The 22,298-nt window shown below is 45.3% G+C and overlaps 1 protein-coding gene across 2 annotated transcripts in view; it reads left to right on the top strand.

The window, feature by feature from the left end:
* The first annotated feature begins 2,654 nt into the window (after positions 1-2,654).
* Positions 2,655-22,298, top strand: part of ZCWPW1 (zinc finger CW-type and PWWP domain containing 1) — a 28,868-nt gene continuing 9,224 nt past the window's right edge. Inside the window, exons 1-9 of one of the 2 annotated variants that reach the window (XM_053362219.1) lie at positions 2,655-2,734; positions 3,800-4,077; positions 7,489-7,567; positions 8,158-8,215; positions 11,306-11,454; positions 12,227-12,373; positions 14,083-14,199; positions 14,920-15,040; positions 22,112-22,187. In XM_053362219.1, coding sequence (XP_053218194.1) covers positions 2,710-2,734; positions 3,800-4,077; positions 7,489-7,567; positions 8,158-8,215; positions 11,306-11,454; positions 12,227-12,373; positions 14,083-14,199; positions 14,920-15,040; positions 22,112-22,187 — 1,050 coding nt within the window. In that variant the 5' untranslated portion in view covers positions 2,655-2,709. The remainder of the gene's footprint in view (positions 2,735-3,799; positions 4,078-7,488; positions 7,568-8,157; positions 8,216-11,305; positions 11,455-12,226; positions 12,374-14,082; positions 14,200-14,919; positions 15,041-22,111; positions 22,188-22,298) is intronic. The other variant, XM_053362220.1, reaches the window with a different exon arrangement.

Consider the following 22,298-nt stretch of genomic DNA (forward strand, 5'->3'; position numbering starts at 1 on the left):
CCCCCATGCAAGTGGTAACAGGGGTCTTATTATTCACCAGTTACTTCCGCCTCATGAGAACTAGAAACCTGTCTTTTTTAAAGAAAAAGAAAACAAAAACCTCACGATATGATTGCTGGGAAGGCAGAGAACGCCCAAGGCACTGGGAAGTGCTCAGAGCTAGTTGCCTCACCTGGCAACTTTTCCTGCTTTCTGGTTCTGTGCTCCTCAGAATGCGAAGAAGAGACTCATTGTGTTATATGGAGACTCAGAGGCAGCAATGCCGCCCAGGGGAATATCAGTTGCTCAGGAGAGATAGTGAGACAGCTATTGCCTCCCTGCTCTGCTCCTGGGCTTCCGGCTGGCTACTCTAGTAGGCAGAAACCTGTGTTGTGAATATCTATGTGCATTTTATTCATAACAGCTGGATTAAACAGGCCTTTGGTCTGAGCCAGCAGTGGTCTTCCACTGTTCTTAAAGACAAGGACTCCTTTGCACCTCTGCTATGTTCCTGAAAGGTCACAGTCCCTTGAACTCACCGTACAAGAGGGTTGAACTTATTATTTGAGATCGCATAGAAGAATCTAAACCAGCCTGGCGCATGTAACTGTTGTAAAGCAGCACAGATCGTGGTTACAGTTTTGTTTCTAATTGTGTGTGTGTGTGTGTAGTGTGCTGTTCAATATTAATTTGGAATTGTGACTGGTCAGTCAGCTACTGAAACATTTTTGGTGTGCAGAGTGAGCAGCGTTTAAACTAGCGAAGAGTAGATTTTACTTGTAATCACGTACATAGAAAATAACGTAGGTAAGAAAACTACAGTGTTTACTGTAGGAAATACCTATCTTGGATAGAAAAATTAGCTCCTTTGCTTGCTCTTTTGTTTTCTCAGAGGATAGATGACCTCTCATTTTGAAGTCCAAGAGAGAAGTGTGAGAAGGAAATTGTAAAATAAGTCTGTGTCTGAGATAGGAAGTCAGATCACGAAGTTAAAAGTGCAGGGGTAGTCTGGGATTCTGGAGATTCCTCACTCCGTTTTAACCCATGAAATACTACTCAAACTTCCACAGCATCCACTTTGATTTTTAAATAATAAATTAAAAGGCAGGGCTGATGGTCGTATTAAATAAATAAAACCAACACTTCCTTCTTTTTCCTGCTAAGAAGTTTCTGACCACCTGACCAGCAGTATTCACTCTGCTTCCGGGACCTTGTTGTGTCCTGTATTTTTTTTGACAGGAACGAGGCAGCACTGGCGCCATTTTAATGGAGAGAGGCCATTTGTCAACTACCATATTTTTCGCTCTATAAGACGCACCTAGTTTTTGGAGGAGGAAAACAAGTAAAAAAATATTCTGAATTTCAGAAGCCAGAACAGCAAGAGGGATCGCTGCGCAGTGAAAGCAGCGATCCCTCTTGCTATTCTGGCTTCTGGGATAGCTGCGCAGCCTGCATTCGCTCCATAAGACACACACACATTTTCCCTTACTTTTTAGGAGGGAAAAAGTGAGTCTTATAGAGCAAAAAATACGGTAAATTTTTATTGATTTTTTATTGATTTAGCGGGGCAGCTGCCCCTCCCTGTCCCCCCTTGGCTACGCCCATGGTCTCTGCCTTTTTCACAGTAGGCAGAAATCAACAGGTGGTACCTCTGCAGTGAATCTGAATACCTTACCAATTGGTTTTTGGTTGCTGTGCAGTGCAATAATGAATGTAAGAATGTAAAAAGAGCCCGGCTGCTGGATCAGGCCAAAGGTCCATCTGTCCAGCATCCTTTTCTCACAGTCGCCAGACAGGTGCCCATTATGGGAAACCTGCAAGCAGGATTTGAACACAGCTGTGTTCTCCCCACTTGTGAATCTCAGTAACGGGTGTTCAAAGGTATCCTTAGACAGTGGAGGTAGAACATAGCCATCATTATTAACAGCATAAAGGTAAAGGGTAAAGGGACCCCCGACCATTAGGTCCAGTCGTGACCGACTCTGGGGTTGCGGCGCTCATCTCGCTTTATTGGCCGAGGGAGCCGGCGTCCAGCTTCCGGGTCATGTAGCCAGCAGGACTAAGCCGCTTCTGGCGAACCAGAGCAGCACACAGAAACGCCGTTTACCTTTCTGCCGGGGCGGTAGCTATTTATCTACTTGCACTTTGACGTGCTTTCGAACTGCTAGGTTGGCAGGAGCAGGGACTGAGCAACGGGAGCTCACCCCGTCGCGGGGATTCGAACCGCCGACCTTCTGATCGGCAAGTCCTAGGCTCTGTGGTTTAACCCACAGCGCCACCCGCGTCCCATTAACAGCATAGATCCTCTCTGTTTTTTTAAAAAAATCAGTTGTACCTATGGAGGAAAGCTATAAGGTCCAATTTACATTTGAGAGAACGTTCGAAGATCACACTGTTTAATTCCAAATTAATATTGAACAGCACACTACACACACACACACACACAATTCTGTAAATAATGCTTTGCCTGCATTGAGAACAGCTCACGGATTTTAACTGTGTTTAGATTACGCAGTTGGGATTCCTATCTGAAGGCAGGGTTTAGGAAATGCAGGGAAATCCTGGGGCCGTCCCCCGTCTTTTATCTTCTCAAAGAACATAACAACTCTTTAAAAAGAAAAACAGCTAATCATGTATTTTTATTGCTTTCTCTTCCTTCCCCTTCTCTCTCGTTCCTCAAGTTAGACGAAAAACGCACACCTCCCGGTGTAGACACACCGCTGATACATAATGACAAGTCAGAACAATAAAGGCGGTAAGATCAGTGTGTGCTCCATTTATTTATTTTAAAGGAAGTACTGTACTGTGTGGTGTGGGCCTGTTTCTCAGGCGCAAGTAGTGCACGGGGGGGCTGCTCCTGCTCCACACAGTGCTACAAAAAGCACACCCCCCCGGCTCTTTACCACCACCACTTTCTGCAAGCTCTTAAATAAATTGCAAAAACTGCTCCATTTTATCCTTCCAGGGGAGGGAAAGGTGTGTGTGTGTGTGTGTCCGCATGTAGTGGTGGCGGCAGCAGCAGCAGCAACATGTGTCACTAGATGTGCACTTAAGCACTAGACAGAAGAAGATTGTGTTTTCCAGTTAAAATTGTGGTTTTGTTTCCCAAATGATGCCAAAGCCGAAAACTGTCAATTTCACTCTTGTCAAAAGTAGGGGTATGAGATGGACAAAGGTCACTGTATTTTTCCCTCTATAAGACGCACCAGACCACAAGACCCCCCCAGTTTTTGGAGGAGGAAAACAAGAAAAAAAAATATTCTGAATCTCAGAAGCCAGAACAGCAAGTGGGATCGCTGCGCAGTGAAAGCAGCAATCCCTCTTGCCGTTCTGGCTTCTGGGATAGCTGCGCAGCCTGCATTCGCTCCATAAGATGCACACACATTTCCCCTTACTATTTAGGAGGGAAAAAGTGAATCTTATAGAGCAAAAAATACGGTATTCTCTGCTTTGAGAGGGAGTATGAACTCACACCACAGTCTTCCGATGCAGAAGTTTGCTCATATTCTGGAGCATTAAAATAAAAGGATGGCAGCAGTAACCGTCCTTTTTTTAAAAAAACAACAACTATTTTTTAAAAAAACAAACCATTTTTTAAAAAAAGACTAGAACAGGATTTAGAAGGCTTGAGCAGTGCCTTCCAGATGTTTTTGACACCACCTCCCATCAGCTCCAGCCTGCACAGCTGGAGACTTGACAGGTTGAGGAAGACCTTGGGATTTTCTGTCTCAGGCAGCAAAATGCGTTCTGTGATGTTACTATGTTACTAGCCATATGTTATCATGTGCTAAACAACATGATGTGTTTTCTGCAACTTCAGAAGCTGGGAAAGTGCCCAAAAGAACGTTTGCTCCCCCAGTAGCTAAACCTCATGAGCTCTTTGCAAAAGGGGAACTGCTAGAGCTCCAGGACAAACAGGAAGGTGCTGAAACTAAAGGCATTCCTGCTCCTCTGCACCATGCCCATGCCCCACGTGACAGAATTGCAGCCAAGCCCATCAAAATAACGAAAGCTCAAGATAAGAGGAAGAAAGGGAGCCCTCCTGCTAGGACTGTAAAGGAAGAAGACTGCAAGAAGGATCCAGGCATGGCCAGAAATGTAGGTGGCGGAAATGCAGATGATTATCATTATTTATTGAATTTATATACCACTATTTATATTTATATACCGCTATAGGACGGGGGTGGCGCTGTGGGTTAAACCACAGAGCCTAGGACTTGCCGATCAGAAGGTCGGCGGTTTGAATCCCCGCCACGGGGTGAGCTCCCGTTGCTCGGTCCCTGCTCCTGCCAACCTAGCAGTTCGAAAGCACGTCAAAGTGCAAGTAGATAAACAGGTACCGCTCCGGTGGGAAGGTAAACGGTGTTTTTGTGCGCTGCTCTGGCTCGCCAGAAGCGGCTTAGTCATGCTGGCCACATGACCCGGAAGCTGTACGCTGGCTCCCTCGGCCAATAAAGCGAGATGAGCGCCGCAACCCCAGAGTCGGCCACGACTGGACCTAATGGTCAGGGGTCCCTTTACCTTTACCTATTTATTATATAGGTTTGCTCCCTCAAGGGAGGATTTTTCCAAGTCAAATCTTCAGAGCTCTCTCCTTGGAAACTCTTGGTAGATAACAACTATTTTAAAATAGTTAACATCCCACCCCACAGAAGCCACTAAAAGTTTTGCCCTCGTTTTCAGAGGATACTTAAGTTGAGGGTTGCTTGGCCTGTGGATAGAGGGCCTGCCATGATTGAGGGAAAGACCACTCTGCGTATGTTCAGAAGCACCCTCATCTTTATTCTTCCACACGCCCCAGGGTTGATCCCTGGCAATGGTTGAAAGCTTGTTAAATTTTGGCTCGGACTAAGCTATGAATGAGTCACATTTACGTCTGTACCGCCAGGGCACCGTGATGATACTTTGTGTTGCTGGGATGTACTCAACATACGTTAGAGACACACTGCTTCAGGGACCTTTTTCCTAGCTCAGAGTTTTCTGCTGTTGAGAAAACTTGGGAAATGTGGTGTTTGCAGTCAACAACAGAGGCATCCCTTTCTCTGAGGAGGTGTAGACTTAGGACTAATCTACACTGGTCAGTTATAACATTAAATATGAGTTATAAAAATTTGACACCAGTGGGAGCTGCAGAGCTGCAAACTGCTGGCAATGGAAAAATACATTGAGCGATATATAACAATATTTAATGTTGTTTTTACAGTCACACCTCAGGTTGAATACGCTTCGACTTGAGCGCGTTCAAGTTGCGCTCCTCAGCAACCCGGAAGTAATGGAGCGCGTTACTTCTGGGTTTCGCCACTTGCGCATGCGCAGATGCTCAAAATGACATCATGTGCAGAAGTGGCGAAAAGCAACATGTGCATGCGCAGATGTGCCGTCGCTCGTTACGTTTACTTCTAGATGCGAACGGGGCTCCGGAACGGATCCCGTTCGTATCTAGAGGTACCACTGTAATAGTGTTTTTAGAGATCAATGTGGATCCAGCCTTTAAAGCCCACATGAAATTTATATTCCTCCCCTCTCTCTTTTTCAGTTGGGGAATAGCTTGCCAGAGGTTATGATTTTCTTTGGCAGTTAGTAACGTGGGCCTTGCTAACTTTATTTTTTATGCAAATTTCTTCCGAAGTTCAATAGCTCCCCTTTAGCAGGCCTTAAGCTATACTCATGAAAGGCAAGAGCACCACCCAGATGTGAATTAAAATGTGTGGAAATAACTTCAGGCAATGAGCGAGTGGTGCTGTGGGAAACAATTAGATAAATTCTTGTATTGCAGGGGGTTGGACTAGATGGCCCTTGGGATGGCTTCCAGCTCTGATATTCTATGATTCTATGAAAACTGTTCCCGCAGGAAGCAAGCTAAACCTCTCTGAGGGAAGGTGCAAAATCTTGCACTGAAGGAATCTCATTATACAGGCCTCATTTTGCAGCTCCGTATTTCTGGGACAGAAGAGTGCTATGGTTATGACCATCAGGTGCTTGCTTACCATTCTTCCACCAGTAAATACTCAGACTAGTTAACAAACAAGGCCAAAACCCACCTATATAAATAATAGTAAAGGTCAAGGGACCCCTGACCATTAGGTCCAGTCGCAGACGACTCTGGGGTTGCGGAGCTCATCTCACTTTATTGGCCGAGGGAGCCGGCGTACAGCTTCCGGGTCATGTGGCCAGCAGGACTAAGCCGCTTCTGGCAAACCAGAGCAGCGCACGGAAAAGGCATTTACCTTCCCGCTGGAGCGGTACCTATTTATCTACTTGCAGTTTGACGTGCTTTTGAACTGCTAGGTTGGCAGGAGCAGGGACCGAGCAACGGGAGCTCACCCCGTCACGGGGATTTGAACCGCCGGCCTTCTGATCGGCAAGTCCTAGGCTCTGTGGTTTAACCCACAGCACCACCCATGTCCCTGTATAAATAATACATAATATTAAATATTAAGACACATTAAAAACTATTTAAAATGTTCAACTAAAATAATTAAAAAACAGGGCTAAAGCTAGCGATTCAAAACTGGTTTGACTAAAAATGTTTTCCATTTCTGTCTGGAAGACAATGGAGGGAGAGCCGGGTGAATGACCACAGGGAAGTCATTCCAAAGCCCCAGCCAGGTCCCTCATGCTCATTTCCTGGGAAGCAGAGCCTGCAAGGCAGGTTTTAAAGTGGGGCAGGTTGACCCGGGAGCAGGTGGTCCATGTGGTAACTGGGTCCAAGACCATTTAGGGTAGGGTTTCCCAACATGGAGCCATGGTGCCCTCAAACATTGTTTTTTTTTTTTAAAAAAACATTTTTTTAACCACCATGGGTTGGGCTGGGCTGGAAAACAAAGAGCAGGCACATACTGTAGACAACCTGCCCTTCCCCCAGAATGTTTCTGGGCTTCACATTTAAACATAGAAATGTTGTCCTGGAATGGACCTTCCGCAAGGGTCATCTAGTCCAACCAAAAATATTACATTTATTTATTCACAAAAGTTTTATTCTACTTGATTCTAAGCAGTTTGCAGTTGTGGGTATTTTGCCTGTAATTTTCTTTGTTTTTTGAGGGGGTTGCTTTGTTTATGTTTGTTGGGGGGGGTTGCTTGTTTGGTTTTAGTGTTGCCTGCTTTTTTGCCTGCTTTTTATTTTTTTATTTGGTGTGTGTATGTCAGTGTTCTGCCTCATGCTTTTTTCAGAGGAGGTTTCTGAGAACTGGCAGTTTTTCTTTTGTGGAATGGGTATTTTATAGTGACTGCAGCTATGCATAAGATACATAAATGACCCTTGGTTTAAGGCTTTACACTAGCAAACGACCTTGAATACAGAGCAGTAATAAAGAACTACGTAGAATGAATCCAGAGACAAATACGTTCTGATTATTGAGGACCAAATAAAAGCCTGGCCGCTGCATTTTGGACCAGCCGATGTTTCAAAGCTGTTTTAAAAGCAGCCCCTCTGCCAATGCTAGCCGGGGGCCTATGCTTTCTATGCAGGGCGTGGTATTGTTGTTACATTTGCTCATCTTTTGGCAGGAAGAAGGTGGCCTCACCGATGCACAGTTCGAGGAGATTGTCCAGAGTGTGCTTCAGAAGCCTTTGCAGGAGTGTATGGGTATGCTGGTTGGGGTGGGGGAGAAACACAAGCGCAGAAAGATGTTGCTGTAACATAGACATGGCCACTAAAATCTGAGGCACTTCACACACAAACACTTGGTCTTAATTTCAGTTGGTTTTATCGTATGGTTCCCTTGAGGGGCAAGGATGGAACGGACAAGGGGTGTTTAGTCCCCCAAAAGGCCCTCTGAATGACCCCTCCCCACAGCAGCAACATAATATTGTGTTAACAGAAAGCAGGAATGAAGGAGGCTAGAGACGGAGAACTGAAACTGGCTTCCCCCCCTTGGTTCCCGCAACTAGATGCTGCTTAAACTCTTGGAGTACTTGCTTTGCCGTCTGCCATGAGTTGTGCCACTACAGTTGCAATCATATTCCTACTTACCTGGAAGTAACCCCCTTGAATTCAGTCAGACTTACATCTGAGAAGCTCTGTTAATGGCTGAAACTTTGGAAGCCTGTCAACTTTGGAAGATAATGTTTGGGAGCTGGCAGTGATTATCGCGCAAGCCAACATCAAACTATTTTATGAACTCATAGTCCTTCAGGGCTTAGCTGTTTAAAGCTGTTTTGCTTTTTTATTTCCAGAAGACTCTGCGAAGAGAACCATTTCGGCAAAGCCTACTGAGAAACAAGATCTGGGAAGGTGAGTTGTACGGCGGCATATTTGGCCTCGCTGCTGAAGGCGGGGCGCTCTTCACGTTCCCAGAGGCATTCCCAAGCTGTTCCTCAAAAACAATTTCTGTAACTTGCACCTTGAACGTTGTGGGCTTGTTCTTCGCTACTGCAGGGAAGGAGCTGACCGGAACCCAAAGTGCAAGCAAGGAGACCCTAAAGCAGGGCCCAGGGAACCTTTTTCAACCCGAGCGCCACATTGCCTCCTAGAGAACCTACTGTGGCAGGGTGTGTGTGTGTGTGTACCTGACAGTGGTGGACAGTGCCAGAGGCAAAAGCAGGCAGGGCAATGGATGTAGATTTTACCTTTGTACAGTTTCTACACATACTCTCACACCCTTCTCTATCCTCCATCCAGGCAAGCAAAGTGTTAAGTTAACAGCTCTTGTTTATTCACAGGTCAGAACAGAACTGAACTGAAGGGTTCAGCCAGCCTGCTTATATAGAGCTCCACTACAACGCAACTGTAACACTTTCTGTAACTATCCAGTCACTGAACATCACTTTCAATCCCTTATTTGCATATGTGGACCTGAACTATCTACAGTATCCCCCTGTTGGCCCAGGGTGAGAACTTCAATACATAACACAAAGGGCATTATCAGTGGTCAGGAACAAATTCCAGTCAAGCACAAACACTCAAGCGGGGCCGGTGAAGGGTGTGTGGCCTGAGGAGAGTTCCAAGACCCAGACAGAAATGCCTGTAGTGTTGCACTTGACTTCTAAACCTGACATTCCCCATTCCTGGGTGGACAAATCAGGCCTGTATTCCCCCTATCTTTCACAAAGGCTATCAGATTTATGCACCTGACATTGTAAAGCAGGTTTGTTGAGCCTTTCCCCACCTATGTCTTTAGCAGATATGTGACAAGCAGGAATTCAGCAGGTGGAGCAGTTCACAACATGCAGCTCTGGCGATGGAGGAAATAGGTTGCCTGCTTTGTTGTGCTACTGTGAAAGGCGTAGGGCCCCTGCCGGAAAACAAAGATAGCTGGGAACTTTAGTTAGTCAGTATGAATTAGATAAGAAATGTGTGTCGATTTTCCAGCTAAAAAGCAACATAGGAATGATAATGAGCGTCTTGTAACATCACAGGTAAATCTGAGAGCTTGGATGGTATGGTTTTATTAAGAGGGCAAGGGAAATTATCTCTTACCAGAGGGAAGAAATGTGAAGGAGGCAGTAAACAAATCTTGGTGTTGTGTTCCCGTGAGGGCACACCAGCCCCAGCCAGTACAGCTATGTGGAGTTGTAGTCCAAAGCATCTGGAGGGCACCAGGAAGGCTGACCTAAATTAATAAAAAAATCATAGATCTCTACCAGCAGTTTAATATTGCAAATGGCTAAACTTGCTCTGATACTCCCTCATACAGCCTATTTCAATTTATGGGAGTGTTCTGTGTAAGTTGTGTGTGAATGTTATCTATTGAAGGACATAATGTGAAAGAAATGACTGCTATCAGTGTGGGATTTTCATTCACGTTTGCACACTAATGAAAGCAAAAGCTGATTTAAGCCTCAGTTGCGTAAAAAAAGCCGCAAGACTGCCTACCTGGGCAATATTATTTAGAAATGCAACGCAGGAATCTCCAGGCATGTGAAAATCATGCTTTGGCCTCAAGGTGGTGCCCAAGTACAGGAAATGTCTATGTAGCAGAGTTTAGTTTTAGTTGGTGTTCCCAGGCGCCCTTCTTAGAATATTGTTAAAGAACACCTCCAATGGGAGGATGTTACTATAAGGTTCCAGGGCAACTTAAAATTCAGTTAAAAACAGTTTCAAACCAATTAAGGTCACAGGTTTAGGGTAAGTCTTGAAAATATATATCTCAAGTGTCACAGAGACCAAGGCAGGGGTGTAACTAGGCTTTCTTTCACCAGGGTCAAAGACGCCAGTTTGGCTGGCCTGCATGTGCACACACACACACATACACGTATTAGCATACACATGCATACAAGCTGGGAGCTGTCACCCCTCTGCAGGGGTCACCAGGGCAAACCCCAGCCATGGCTCTGGCCAAGGTAAAGAGGTGTGTCTTCTGCAGAAGGGATGTGGCACTTAACCCTTTCTGCATACATCTTTTCTCTGCCCAAAGCAACTTCCTCTCTGCATCAAGGGGGCTCTAAATGTAGCTAATCGTGCCTTTTAGATACACGGGGTAGACAATTAGAGTCGGGAAACAGTGGCAGGGGAAGAGTTAAACTTATTCTCTTAAAAAGCAACTTTGGGGCTGAAAGAAGGTCCCTTATGTTTCTTGTGAGTGATGTAAAGTTCAGGGAAACCTTCACACAGCATCACTTCCCCTTGGATGAGGAGAGTGCACTCATCTCCATGTTTATTAGGCTGAAGCATGTTATGACCTGGTTCATAGTGGTGGTGGTGAGCGACATTGTTCCTTCCTCTAGGGATGGGGGAGATATTCAAACTCAGTTTTCATTTTAAGGTGAACCTAATTTGCCCTTTCTGAAACACTACGAGAACAAAGCCCCAGCTACCCCTCGAAATTCACATTTCTCTGAATTTTGAAGTACGGTTCTTCAAGCCAAGTAATGCATTCAAAAATGTACATAGTAGGTTAAAGTATGCTCAAACGTGTGCATATTAGTGTAAATAGCATACAAAGGTATTACAGTTAGGCAGTGGCGTAGCGTGGGGGGTGCAGGGGGGCCGGCCGCACCGGGCGCAACATCTGGGGGTTAGGGCAAATCCACGGGTTAGGGGGCGCAAATTACTTGCCTTGCCCCAGGTGCTGACAACCCACGCTACGCCACTGCAGTTAGGGAAAATTGGTCTGCAAAATTATTGGTCAAAATTTTATACAAGCATAGGTATATTTGGAAAAATTAGCACTAAAATGCCGATGACTTTTCATGAGAACTTAAAAAATTCACAAAAACATGGACAACTGATCTTCCCACTGGAGAAATGAGAAACTGAGATTTGCTCACCCCTGCTGGAAACATATCAGTGCAACTTGTAATCAATGTCCCCAAGCAGACTAGTTTTCAATATTCCACCCTGCTGAAGTAGGCCCTAACTGTGTGCTTGTGCTCTTTTCTTCAGGAAGGTTTTGGGGGTCTCTCCAGCTGCGGAGGACATGGTCTTTGGAAAGAAAAGTGAGGTGATTGTTTCAGAAATGGATCAGAAGCGGCATCTGCTAAAAAAAAAGAATCACAGAACACATTCTGTGAATAAGGACGGACAGGAGAAAAGTAAGCCTATGTACATATTACTGTTTACTCTGGCTCTAGTACGCTCCCACTGCTAGTGTTTGAAACCATGTACACATGGCTTTGGCACAATTCATATCCTGTGGTTTCTTGATAAACCCTGTTGTTCAAACTATCTTCCATCCGATTTGAAAAGGAAAGCCACGTTCATTTTGCAGTTAAGCAGAGGTATGTATGCTTGAGTCAGCCACTGAGCATGCTCAGATGACAGTTTTGTGGGTAGGAGTTTTGTGGGGAGGGAATGCAGGCATGAAAAAACCAAACAGGTAATGTGCATCAGGCGAAGACACCCTTGCCCTCTCTTTGAACCACAGTGGCAGAAACTACCTTGCTATGTTTTAAACCCCTAATGTGTACATAGCCTAAGTCTCTTGCATGAACAAGCACTGAGCAAAACACACCAGGGATAAACCTCAGTTGAAATGAATGGGGGCTGTGCAAGATGGGAGCAGCAGGTGCCATTGGCCATGGGCCAAACGTGTCCGGGTGGGTGGGAAGCCTGGCAAAGGGAAGTGACTCAGTACCAGTGCAGCCCTAGGGAGAGGGACCACAAGCCCTGTGTAGGGCAGAGATCCACATTATTTCCAGTGTTTCAAAACAAGTTGCTGCTCTTGACTGCTAGGCAGCTCACAGTTTCCTCCCCGCACTCACCAGCTCCGCTGCTGCTGCCACCCCACCACCCCTCTCCCGGTGTTTTTGCAAAGAGGCAAACACGGGTGCGCACAACAACTTGTTTCTCTTTGTCTCCTGGCAGATGAGAAATCAGGAGGAGACAATGGAGGGCGTAAGGAAAACCGGAAAGGTGCGCCCAAGAAGAAAGTTCAGGGCAACGCCCACGTCCGAGTTGACCAAGAGGAAATGCAGGAGGAGGAGGAGGCAGACCGAGGAGGAAGTGGCTGCAGTGAGCTGAACCCTTCCTGCTGCTCCAGAGGGTTTTTAGGGAGGATGGTGGACAAATGGGGATGGGGGATCAAAGGCAGATCAGCCAGGCTGGCTTCGGAGCTCTGGTGGGCTGCAGTGCTCCTGCCGTTTTTTTGTGCACAGTCCACAGGGGAAAGCCCTGGACGTTTGGCGGGGATTGATGCAACCTTAAATAAATTGCTGTAAGAACAAGAAAGTGAGCTGAGTAGCCCACTGCTTAAAAATAATAAAATGAAGTGCATTGCACCACAGAACACCTACAAAGGAGGCTGCAGAGCTGCTGTTGTTCCATTAATTATGGGGAAACTGCCAAGGGTCTTGTGGCACCATAAAGACTATGATGGCAGTAACTTTCTTTCTTGGCTAGACTTCACCTGCATGAAATTGGCAGACCCATATAGTTGGGAGTATTGGAGGGGGGGAGGGGGGTGTAGACAGCCGTCCAGAGGGCTGTGGAATATAAGGCTTTGTGACAATGCTTTTAAGCCAACCGTAAATGAAGGTAAGATGAGCACAGCAACCGCCATTCACAGCAGCAGTACTAATAGGTGACATTAGCACAAAGATCACTTTGTGATGTTGTTTTACCACCTGTAGTGGGAGAGGAAGCCATTCTCCTGATTTCTAGTTCAGCAGTTTCATCCTGAAGTCTCCCTTTCAAGGTCCTTTGTTGAATAATGATATTTTGGACAGCTGCAGAGTGCCTCGGGAGATTCAAGACCTCTGTCCCACTGGTTTCTGAGTTGTAGCTGTCTTGGATGTCAGATTTGAGTCAATTTATTATTTTGCATGGAGGTTGCCTATCCTGTGTATAGAAGGGGGGAAGCATAGATATTGGTCCACAGGAGAAACTAAATCCAAAGTAGGACAACGAAAATGTCAGAAAATCATGAGCACTTTTAAGATCTCCAGAACTTAAACATCCATCAGGCTGGATGTTGAGGAAAACAGCGGGGGCGGGTGTGTGAGAGAGAGAATTTGGCATGGTGTTGCAGCCATAAAGTATGCAATTGGTCATTGTGGCTTTAACATCATACCAGCTTTCTCTCTCTCTCCACCCTCCTTCAGTTTTCTTTAATATCCAGCCCTTCTGGCTGTTTGCATTTGTGTTGTTATTGTTCTGTGTACATTGGAAAAAGACATTGTTGGCAGGTGACAGCATCTATCGCATTCAACAATGAGCAGGTGAACGTTTTGACTGGTGTTCAGCAAGGACAGGCTTACCACCCAAGGCACATGAGAAGGAAGTGCCATTGTCTAAATGGGCTGTAGATCATTGTTGATACTTTGGAGTGGCGTTAATTAGGCCACGACATTGTACATGACAGCAAGTGTTGTGTCACTTACTTTTCTGTGGTTGTCTTGGGCACAGCTGAAGCATCCTGCATTTCAGAATCCCTGAGTACCTTGGCTTGTGGAAGCCCCAAGGAACAACCATAGATGGACCCACATCTGAAGAGTTGAAAGCCCCAGTCTCCTCAGAAGATAGGAACACATATCTTCATATGGTAGCCCATAACATAGCTACAATTCATATTAAGACAGATTGCTTTAATCCCCTCTAACAGAAGAATCCACACACTTAAAGTTAGCCTGAGTGATGCTCATCTACTCCACCTGCACCTCCAAGCATGTTCCATAAAGCTGAAGTCTGCTGTTTCATGATTTCCCCCCTTTTCACCACTCTAGGCTGGTGCATGGCATGGGTCCAGTGCTCTTATCCAACCTGTGAGAAGTGGAGGCGGCTTAGCAGTGACATAGACCCATCGGTTCTGTCTGAGGACTGGACATGTAGCCAGAACCCAGGTAAAACAGAAGGGAAAGGCAAGCCTTTTCTTGCAGGGGCTGACAGACATTTGGTGGCCTCTCCTTTCCTCAGTTAAATACAAAAAATTGTGACCGCTCAGTGTCCCGCAGAACCCCTGTCTGCCTGGGCAACCTGTGGCTCTCCAGATGTTTTTAAGCTTCAGCTCCCATCAGTCCCAGCCAGCATGGTCAGTCCGGAAAGTTATAGTCCATAAATCAGGTGAAGGGAAATACTACTTGAGAAGCTAGAGGACTGCTGCCAGTCAGAACAGACCAGACTTGGACAACAGGTCCCATCAGCCCTGGGCTGATAAAGAGTTCAAGCTCCAACATTTGGAAGGCACCAGGTTTGGGAAGACTGGAGTATCAGTCTGACCCAGTGAACATGAGATTATAAGGCATCACCATCATCACATGCTCTTGACCATTATAAAATCTACCCTTTCAAAACAAAGGCGTCTTGTGGGAGTCTAGAACCTCTTCAGTCACTGCAATGGGTTGCTTTTGGTGCCTTCTCTATGAGTTATTTTGTTTTGCTGCTGTCACTATGTATTGTACCTTATGCAGCAGTACAAAAGGAAGGGTCCCTGCCCCAAAGGGACTTGTATTCAGTAAAGGGGAGGGAGAAGTGAAAAGGAGCCGGGGTAGAGAAAATGCATTTATTTCAATTACACAGACTTCCCAGATTCTTTTCAGCGCGCTATTTATTTTCCGTTGCAGATCCCGAGCACAACAGCTGCAGCATTCCAGAGGAAACATGGTCAGGGTCTGAAAACGAGGTGGTCTATGCTGTTTATATTCCTGGGTCAATCGTGTGGGCCAAGCAATATGGATACCCATGGTAGGGAAGGAACACACAACTCTCGGGTGCTTCTAGGCAGAGGTCTGATATCACAAATGAGTCATAGAGGCTGCGTACACACTGTAACTTTAAAGCACATTCAAAGCACATTATTTCCCTTAGAGAATTCTGGGCCCTGTACTTTTCTCTTCAGAGTTACAGTTCCTGAAATCACCCTTTAACAAACTACAGTGCCCAGAATTCTTTGAGTGGGGGAAATGTGCTTCAAATGTATTTTAAAGGCATAGTGTGTACGCAGCCTCGGATACTGCAAACAGGCTGTTTTATAACACTTGATTTTCTGTGGATTAAGTGGGAAGAAATATGGGCTGGCATTTTGATGCTGATGAAGTTATGTAGATGCTGGGAGACACCTGCATAGATGAGCGGCAGCTCCCATCCCACAACAAACTATCATGCTTGTTACTATGTTTTTATCATGGGATGTTTTATAAAGTGTTTCTAATGTTGTACACTGCCCTGAGATCTTTCGGTAAAGAATGGTATATAAATTGAAATAATAATAATGATAAGGTCCCCCTTTGCCCTTAACATAGGCAGAGATCCTCAACATGTGTTACAAGGATGCAAGTCCCATTGAAACAAATGAGAGTGCCAAATTAGAAAGAGGGAGCCATAAACACAGCAGGGTTTATTTTTAAAAAAAACGGGCTTCAGGATATTGTGCAGTGCAATGCAAGAAAATATTGATTGTGTGGGCAGCACACTACACCGTGCTAAACAAACCAGTTTTCCATTGCCAACTTATCGTCAGGCTTGGAGCACAAAACAATAGTCCCAGCACTAGTTAACCAACGCACCCCCCCACACACACTCCAAGGCAAAAATACACCTGCCCAGGTTTCTCAGAGTAAAAACCCCAGTTTTGCTCTGCTACTTAAATCTCAGCTCCTTAAAAACCTCAGTTATATGTGTCTTGATCCCTGCAGTTTTTTCAGCTGCTGACCCTCCTTGAAAGGCTTAGCCAAAATAGCCAATCTTTCTGAGCACCCTTGCCAGTACAGCAGCTGCAGTCTTTTGACAGAAAAACTGGCCAAGAATGGGGCCTCTAAGCCGCAGAAAGGGGAGCTCCCCAGAAACACAGCTTTACTTACATGCCCAGTGCATCTCTGGGCTTTATAGAATCTTAGAATTGGAAGGGACCCCAAGGTTCATCCAGCCCAACCCCCTGCGATGCAGGAGTCTCAGCTAAAGCGTCCATGACTGATGGCCATCCAACCTCTGTTTAAAAACCTCCAAGGAAGGAGAGTCCACCACCCCTCGTGGGAGTCTGTTCCGCTGCTGAACAGCTCTTACTGTCAGAAAGTTTTTCCGAATGTTTAGTCAGAATCTCCTTTCTTGCAACTTGAAGCCATTGGTTCGAGTCCTACCCTCCAGAGCAGGAGAAAACAAGCTTGCTCCATCCTCCATGTGACAACCCTTAAGATATTTGAAAATGGCTTTCATATCTCCTCAGTCTCCTCTTTTCCAGGCTAAACTTACTCAGCTCCTTCAAGCGCTCCTTATAAGGTTTAATTTCCAGACCCTTGATCATCTTGGTTGCCCTCCTCTGCACACATTCCAACTTGTCAACATCCTTCTTAAATTGTGGTGCCCAGAATTGGACACAGTGTTCCAGGTGTGGTCTGACTAAGGCAGAATGTTGTTGTTGTTGTTTAGTCGTTTAGTCGTGTCCGACTCTTCGTGACCCCATGGACCAGAGCACGCCAGGCACCTCTGTCCTCCACTACCTCCCGCAGTTTGGTCAGACTCATGTTTGTGGCTTCGAGAACACTATCCAACCATCTCATCCTCTGTCGCCCCCTTCTCCTTGTGCCCTCCATCTTTCCCAGCATCAGTGTCTTCTCCAGGGAGTCTTCTCTTCTCATGAGGTGGCCAAAGTACTGGAGCCTCAGCTTCACGATCTGTCCTTCCAGTGAGCACTCAGGGCTGATTTCATTAAGAATGGATGCGTTTGATCTTCTTGCAGTCCATGGGACTCTCAAGAGTCTTCTCCAGCACCATAATTCAAAAGCATCAATTCTTCGGCGATCAGCCTTCTTTATGGTCCAGCTCTCACTTCCATACATCACTACTGGGAAAACCATGGCTTTAACTATACGGACCTTTGTTGGCAAGGTGATGTCTCTACTTCTCAAGATGCTGTCTAGGCCTGTCATTGCCCTTCTCCCAAGAAGCAGGCGTCTTTTAATTTCGTGGCTGCTGTCACCATCTGCAGTGATCATGGAGCCCAAGAAAGTAAAATCTCTCACTGCCTCCATTTCTTCCCCTTCTATTTGCCAGGAGGTGATGGGACCAGTGGCCATGATCTTCGTTTTTTTGATGTTGAGCCTCAGACCATATTTTGCGCTCTCCTCTTTCACCCTCATTAAAAGGTTCTTTAATTCCTCCTCACTTTCTGCCATCAAGGTTGTGTCATCTGCATATCTGAGGTTGTTGATATTTCTTCCAGCAATCTTAATTCCAGCTTGGGATTCATCCAGCCCAGCCTTTCGCATGATGTATTCTGCGTATAAATTAAATAAGCAGGGAGACAAAATACAGCCTTGTCGTACGCCTTTCCCAATTTTGAACCAATCAGTTGTTCCATATCCAGTTCTAACTGTAGCTTCTTGTCCCACATAGAGATTTCTCAGGAGACAGATGAGGTGATCAGGCACTCCCATTTCTTTAAGAACTTGCCATAGTTTGCTGTGGTCGACACAGTCAAAGGCTTTTGCATAGTCAATGAAGCAGAAGTAGATGTCTTTCTGGAACTCTCTAGCTTTCTCCATAATCCAGCGCATGTTTGCAATTTGGTCTCTGGTTCCTCTGCCTCTTCTAAATCCAGCTTGCACTTCTGGGAGTTCTCGGTCCACATACTGCTTGAGCCTTCCTTGTAGAATTTTAAGCATAACCTTGCTAGCGTGTGAAATGAGTGCAATTGTGCGGTAGTTGGAGCATTCTTTGGCACTGCCCTTCTTTGGGATTGGGATGTAGACTGATCTTCTCCAATCTTCTGGCCACTGCTGAGTTTTCCAAATTTGCTGGCATATTGAGTGTAGCACCTTAACAGCATCATCTTTTAAAATTTTAAATAGTTCAGCTGGAATACCATCACTTCCACTGGCCTTGTTATTTGCAGTGCTTTCTAAGGCCCATTTGACTTCACTTTCCAGGATGTCTGGCTCAAGGTCAGCAACCACACTACCTGGGGTGTACGAGACATCCATATCTTTCTGGTATAGTTCCTCTGTGTATTCTTGCCACCTCTTCTTGATGTCTTCTGCTTCTGTTAGGTCCTTACCACTTTTGTCCTTTATTATGGTAATCTTTGTATGAAATGTTCCTTTCATATCTCCAATTTTCTTGAACAGATCTCTGGTTCTTCCTATTCTGTTGTTTTCCTCTATTTGTTTGCATTGCTCGTTTAAGAAGGCCTTCTTGTCTCTCCTTGCTATTCTTTGGAAATCTGCATTCAATTTCCTGTATCTTTCACTATCTCCCTCGCATTTTGCTTGCCTTCTCTCCTCCGCTATTTGTAAGGCCTCGTTGGACAGCCACTTTGCTTTCTTGCATTTCCTTTTCATTGGGATGGTTTTCGTTGCTGCCTCCTGTACAATGTTACGAGCCTCCATCCATAGTTCTTCAGGCACTCTGTCCACCAAATCTAAATCCTTAAACCTGTTCGTCACTTCCACTGTGTACTCATAAGGGATTTGACTTAGATTGTATCTTACCGGCCCAGTGGTTTTTCCTACTTTCTTCAGTTTAAGCTTGAATTTTGCTATAAGAAGCTGATGATCTGAGCCACAGTCAGCTCCAGGTCTTGTTTTTGCTGACTGTATAGAGCTTCTCCATCTTTGGCTGCAGAGAATATAATCAATCTGATTTCGATACTGCCCATCTGGTGATGTCCATGTGTAGAGTCGTCTCTTGTGTTGTTGGAAAAGCGTGTTTGTGATGACCAGCTTGTTCTCTTGACAGAACTCTATTAGCCTTTGCCCTGCTTCGTTTTGATCTCCAAGGCCAAACTTGCCAGTTGTTCCTTTTATCTCTTGATTCCCTACTTTAGCATTCCAATCCCCTATAATGAGAAGAACATCCTTCTTTGGTGTCACTTCTAGAAGGTCTTGTAAGTCTTCATAGAATTGGTCTATTTCAGTTTCTTCAGCACCAGTGGTTGGTGCATAAACTTGGATTACTGTGATGTTAAAAGGTCTGCCTTGGATTCGTATCGAGATCATTCTATCATTTTTGAGATTGCATCCCAGTACAGCTTTTGCCACTCTTTTGTTGACTATGAGGGCCACTCCATTTCTTTTACGGGTTTCTTGCCCACAGTAGTAGATGTGATGGTCATCCGAACTGAATTCGCCCATTCCCGTCCATTTTAGTTCACTGATGCCCAGGATGTCAATATTTATTCTTGCCATCTCATTTTTGACCACCTCCAACTTACCCAGGTTCATGGTTCTTACATTCCAGGTTCCTATGCAATATTTTTCTTTACAGCATTGGACTTTCCTTTCGCTTCCAGGCATATCCGCAACTGAGCGTCCTTTCGGCTTTGGCCCAGCCGCTTCATCAGCTCTGGATCTACTTGTACTTGCCCTCCGCTCTTCCCCAGTAGCATGTTGGACGCCTTCCGACCTGAGGGGCTCATCTTCCAGCGTCATAACTTTTATATGCCTGTTGTCTTTGTCCATGGAGTTTTCTTGGCAAGGATACTGGAGTGGCTTGCCGGTTCCTCCTCCAGGTGGATCACGTTTGGTCAAAACTCTCCACTATGACCTGTTCATCTTGTGTGCCCTGCTCGGCGTAGTTCATAGCTTCTCTGAGTTCTTCAAGCCCCTTCGCCACGGCAAGGCAGTGATCCATGAAAGGCAGAATAGAGTGGTACTATTACTTCCCTTGATCTGGACACTGTACTTCTGTTGATGCAGCCTATAATAGCATTAGCTTTTTTTTTTGCTGCTGCATCACACTGTTGCCTCATGTTCAGCTTGTGGTCCACCAAGACCCCTAGATCCTTTTCACATATACTGCTAGTAAGCCAGGTGTCCCCAATCCTATATTTCTGCATCTGGTTCTTCCTGCCTAAGTGCAGAACCTTACATTTGTCCCTATTGAAATTCATTTTGTTAGCTAGCGCCCAGTTCTCCAATCTGTTAAGGTCATTTTGAATTCTGATTCTGTCTTCTGTGGCATTAGCTACCCCTCCCAGTTTGGTGTCATCTGCAAATTTGATGAGCATCCCTTCAATTCCTTCATCCATAAAGATGTTAACAACAACAGCCCCAGGACAGAACCCTGCGGCACCCCACTTGTCATTTTTTTCCAGGGTGATGAGGAATCATTAATGAGTACTGTTTGTGCTATCCTCACAACAACCTTGTAAGGTAGGTTAGACTGAGACATTTCGGTCACCCAGTGACTAAGTGGCAATTTGAATCCAGGTCCTGCCACTTGTAGTCTTCCTCAATCCCATACAGTTTTCCTCATGTATCATGTCTTTTTAGGATTTACTCCTGGTTTTTGCAAGGCACATTGGGAGCCTTTTTGCCTAGAAAGTGGATTTATAAATGCTTAAAATAAATAAAAAGCAGCCTGACAATCTAACCACTAATTGCTCCTGGAATTGCCTCTTTTTGTTTTCCTCAGTGTCAAATTTTAGCTATCAAAAGAAAAACCAATGGAGCTGGGTAATCAAAGTCTCCCCACGCCCTACCAGAAACTAGCATTGGAGCAATTAAGAAAGGCTATTGAGAGGAGGCAATTAATAGGCTGTTCCTCACTAATCCCCCACTAATCAGGAAGCAATAAAACAGGCTGAACTTGCAGACAGGAAGCATTTAATTAAAGGCACAGAATCCCTGAAAAGCCTCAATAGCACTTGACCCACACAGGTCAGAGAGACACCACAATGATGTTTTATTGCGAAAACAATATACAGCACCACAAACCATGTCTGAGAAAACAAGGGAGAGCAACACAGAAAAATCCTGGTATGCAACAACTGACTGCTCCATAAAAAGTATGTGAGCGAAGGATGACAATTGTAGAGAGACAGACTACTGCAGAAGGAACCACTGTATGAGGTCACTGTACTCATCTCCTTTGTTGACACTAGCCCTTTGCAGGTGTGATGAGAGAAAAGGGATGCACTTGCTAGTCCTGCCTCCTCCATGATAGCTGTATGTCCAGATTCACCACTTTCCTTGCACTGAAGATGCAAGAGATTTGGGAGGCCTCTGCATGCAGCTTAGAGCCCTGGTCCCACACCTCCATGAGAGCCTCTATGAGAACAGCAAACTCCTGGTTCAGACCTTTGCTCTCAGTGCATGCAGAGTGCCAGGTCCAGACATAGGGATGCAATGGATGCTAAGACCTCTGCTCTTCCTCAGGCAAGTTCAGTGGAACCTCGGGTTAAGTACTTAATTCGTTCTGGAGGTCCGTTCTTAACCTGAAACTGTTCTTAACCTGAAGCACCACTTTAGCTAATGGGGCCTCCCGCTATCGCCGGAGAACGATTTCTGTTCTCATCCTGGAGCAAAGTTCTTAACCCAAGGTACTATTTCTGGGTTAGCGGAGTCTGTAACCTGGAGTGTATGTAACCTGAGGTACCACTATTCTGTGTGAAAACTGAATGGCTTCCCTGCAGAAGCCATGCTGATTGCTCCTTAGCAAGGCTTCTTCTTCTATAATATACGACCTGTATGCTTAACATTTTAAGCCTTCAAAATAACTTTCCACCAATTTACTTTTGGATCGAAATTGGTATTGCATATCTTATCTTCCAGTCCTCTCAGAAGGGTAAAAGGTAAAAAAAACCGGTCCTCCCAAAGGAGCCTGATTTTAATAGTAACACTTGTTAGTTAAAAGATGAACAAATTGGCATTTGAGGTCTTCAAAAGCTCTTTTGGGGTCATGTGGGCCATATGGAAGAAGTTGTTTACTTTTTTTAATGGGGCTTCAAAACATTTTCCAGTCCTCTAGCAGAAGCTAGGGTTGGCCTGGCGGTGTCTTCACTACAGTGTCTTTCGCTCTTTTCCAACCATGTGTTTATAGGTGGCCTGGGATTATAGAGGCTGATCCAGACATTGGAGAGTACTTCCTGTTCTCTTCTCAGGCAGATTCACTTCCTGTTAAGTATTATGTATATTTATTTTATATTATATTGTGCTTTCATGTTGGTGGGATAAACCTGACTTTATCCCTAAGTCAATTACTACTCAGCTCCAGCTGAAAGGTTCTT

Source organism: Podarcis raffonei, chromosome 13 (genome assembly GCF_027172205.1).
Source record: "Podarcis raffonei isolate rPodRaf1 chromosome 13, rPodRaf1.pri, whole genome shotgun sequence".
Lineage (NCBI taxonomy): Eukaryota > Metazoa > Chordata > Lepidosauria > Squamata > Lacertidae > Podarcis > Podarcis raffonei.